This window comes from Prorops nasuta, unplaced genomic scaffold (genome assembly GCF_024137725.1).
Source record: "Prorops nasuta isolate Cenicafe-Biocafe unplaced genomic scaffold, Cenicafe_Pnas_1.2 PNAS00024, whole genome shotgun sequence".
Classification (NCBI taxonomy): domain Eukaryota; kingdom Metazoa; phylum Arthropoda; class Insecta; order Hymenoptera; family Bethylidae; genus Prorops; species Prorops nasuta.
Window position 1 is genome coordinate 2,244,936 of NW_027116821.1, and position 3,272 is coordinate 2,248,207.

General features: G+C 55.3%; 1 protein-coding gene across 1 annotated transcript; it reads left to right on the plus strand.

The window, feature by feature from the left end:
- Positions 1-1,510: 1,510 nt before the first annotated feature.
- LOC136781835 (uncharacterized) lies at positions 1,511-2,740 on the plus strand. Its single transcript, XM_066740839.1, has one exon. The coding sequence runs from the start codon at positions 1,511-1,513 to the stop codon at positions 2,738-2,740; it is 1,230 nt and encodes a 409-aa protein (XP_066596936.1).
- The last annotated feature ends 532 nt before the right edge of the window (positions 2,741-3,272 follow it).

Consider the following 3,272-nt stretch of genomic DNA (forward strand, 5'->3'; position numbering starts at 1 on the left):
GTAGTGTTAATGAAATCATTGTGCGCGTATAATAAGTGTGACAGGACATCGCGGGAGGCCTCTCCCCCCGAGATTTGTTTGTGATAAATAAAGATTGTGTCCTTGGATTTTGGCCGTGTAGTTATTAATTATTTTTACCCGGAATTCCTTTCCGCGCGTTACAAATTGGCGCCCAACGTGGGGCCCCGCCGCGTAGAGTGTCCGAAGTGCCCGCGGGTGCAGCGATTTCATTAAAAAAGTGTAGGTTTCTGAATTTTCTCCTGATCTTCACCTACCTCCCCCCTCCCCCCTTCCCTACAGTGTTCGACCGTTGGCTCTGGCGGTGATCTCCCGCGTTTCCGCGCGTCGCGTGTGCGGATCGAGTGTTCGTGACCTCTAGTGTTTGTTTTTATTTTCAAACCTAGAAAGTTTTCGCGAGTGATTCAAACTATTTCAATTTGAAAATTTGCCGCTGCCTGCTGCCTTGTCGACCGCCGCCGCCACCGCCATCTGCCGCCACCGCTGCTGCACCGCCCCCCGCCTGCCATACCGACGCTCTTCTCCCCACCGCTGTACGAGTGCTGGGACCGCTGCTTCCCTGGTCGGCGAAAAAGGTAGGTGATGAGCATTTCTCCACCCTCCCCTCCCGGTTTTTCCCTCGAAACATATCGCGACGTAGTTCGTACCCTCCCCCTACAGGTCGTGTTACTAATTTTGCGTTCCTACGGGCTACAAGTTTCCGGGTCTCCCTCAATTCTTCGCGATCGACTTTTTAGGTTTCGTAGCCGTTTTTCGTTTGGAGATATGTCCATTCCGTGGGAAATGGACCTCGACGTTCGGGCCGCCGGGAACAGAACCGAATCTTTTAAGAGTGACAATAGTGGGAATTCCTACTATTGGGACTCCATGCTCTTGCCGGACGTAATGCCTCCCCCACAACCGCCTTTGACCTTCCCCCCGGAGTGCGAACTACCCCCCCCCCCCCTGGTGAAATAATTGGCACCCTTGCACCCAGACCACCCTTAGCCCCCCCGTGGAACCCCGTAACCCCCTTGGATCTCGGGATATCCACTTAATAGATTTATCGTGCGACGAAATTCCTCCCACCCCGCATCGGGAGAGGACTCAACCCCGTCGCAACGTAGTTAGTTTTTCCTCCCCTGTCGCGACCACTATTGCCGAAACATCGAATTCGCGTTTACAGGAATCCACCAGGACGGAATAAGCTGACCGTACCAACCCCTTTCACCCTTGTTTATTTTCAGGAAGAACCGAACCTCGCTACGAGAATTTACCCTTAGCCCCCTCCGCCGACCAACCCCCACCCCTGCCGCGTAAAAGTTCTTCGTTTCAGGTCTCTAATGCCCCGGATCGTGTGCAGCCCCCCCAAACGCCCCCCGCTACCCCTCTGACGCATCCACCCCCTACCTCGTACCAACCTGCCTTCCCCCCTACGTCCCGAGCCACCCCTCTTTTCCGCAACCCTTCCCCCATGTGGAATCCTGCCTCGATCCTCCATAGTACCTACACTATGGCCCCGTCCCGTCCCGATCCCCCTCCTCCCCTGACAACCCCTAGATGGCACGGACCGAACCAGTATGAAGCGACGCAGCCTATGGCACGTCAGGCTTCATACCCAGTACGTTCTAACGCCGAGTCTAGCGCCCCTTACCCCCCTACCCAGACTCCCATCCCTACGCTCACCCCTACCCCAATCCCGGAAAATTCCCAACCACCCCCCCAGCCTAGCACCCTTCGAGAGTTTGATCCATATTACCAGAACGCCTCCCATTTGTCCGAGACCCTTACCCCGGAAATGCGCGCGTGGGATAGCCTTACGAAATATATCCCCATTTTTACCGGGCAATTCGACGAGGACCCACGAGAGTTCCTGACCTCACTGCATGAGCTCATCAAGGGTAGAAATTTAAAGGCCTCCGCCGTCTTGCGTGCTCTTCCCTCAGCCCTCGCAGGAACCGCGTTAACCTGGTTCCGACTGGAAAGTCCCGCGTGGACCGAATATTATGATTTTGTCAAGGCTTTCTGCAAAACCTTCGCCATCAAATACCCCGCCCACGTAATCCGACAAGAAGCCACCGCCCGGACCCAAGGACCACAGGAACGACCGCTGGATTTCATTATGAAAATTAGAAGAATTTTTGAACGAATGGACCCTCCTATGGAACTGGGGCAGCAACTGGACCTGGCCTACCATAATCTGCTTCCCCTGTATCGTCAGAAAATAGCTAGAGAAGAGCTGTCCAGTTTCCAGGACCTAATCAACGAGTGCCATCGAGTGGACACCAGAAGGTTGGCTGATCGTTCCAAGCATCCTCCCCCACCCCTGCCCTCTGCGTCCCTATTCCCTACCGAAGCCTATAACCCCCTTACCAGTCCTCGTAACCCTGCCGCCCCCATCGAAGCCGAATTAACCTTAGTCCAAGGAAAAGAACCCACCCTCGCCTTCACCCCTAGTTCCCCGACCCCCGACAAACCCTCTTCCTCGCCACCCACCCAGTTTAAACCTCCCAAAGGCCCCCGCAACAAACCCACAAAAACCCCTAGCACCGGTACTCCTTCTTCCCTGCCGAAAACCCCTCCCGACGACAATCAACCCCTCCCTGGAAGCCCAGCCACAGGAGATCTGGATACCCAGAAGATGAGGCCACCCCCGAACACCTGCTGGAATTGCCATCGCCCAGGACATCACTTCACCCTGTGCTCCCACCCCCGAGGGAAATTTTGCTACCGCTGTGGATGAATGGGCATTATCACCAAGACCTGCCCCAACTGTAAGGAAACGCAGAGCTCGGGAAACGAATAATCGGGACATCGTTTGGACTCGACGATTCGACTCCCGTTCCCAAGAGTCCCAATACCGCCCTGGATTCCTTCCCCGAACTCTCCCCCACCTCCCCTATTGAACACGACCCCAGATATTTCCTGAATTTAAGAATTGGCCAGCACACCTTTCCCGCGCTGCTGGATAGTGGGGCGTCCAGCTCATATTTCGGGAAGAGGATAGGAGACCTCCTGAAGAACCACCTACGACACATTGTAGCGTACATACAGGTTGCCAATGGAGCCGTAGAACCAGCCCAAGAAGAGGCCCGAGTCCGATTCCACTTGGACGGGCAGAACGAAGTCCTGGCGATTCGGGTGTGTAAAGCCCTAGGATACGACTGCATCCTAGGAGTGGATTTTTTGGAGGCCCTGCAGATCACCCTGGACTTCGCAAATCTGACGTGGCGCACTCCTAACTCCCCCTCTCGACCCTTACGCCCCCCTTCTCC

What these genes read in the sequence shown, in the direction of transcription:
- LOC136781835 (XM_066740839.1), top strand. Translation starts at nt 1,511, where the DNA reads ATGGCCCCGTCCCGTCCCGATCCCCCTCCTCCCCTGACAACCCCTAGA.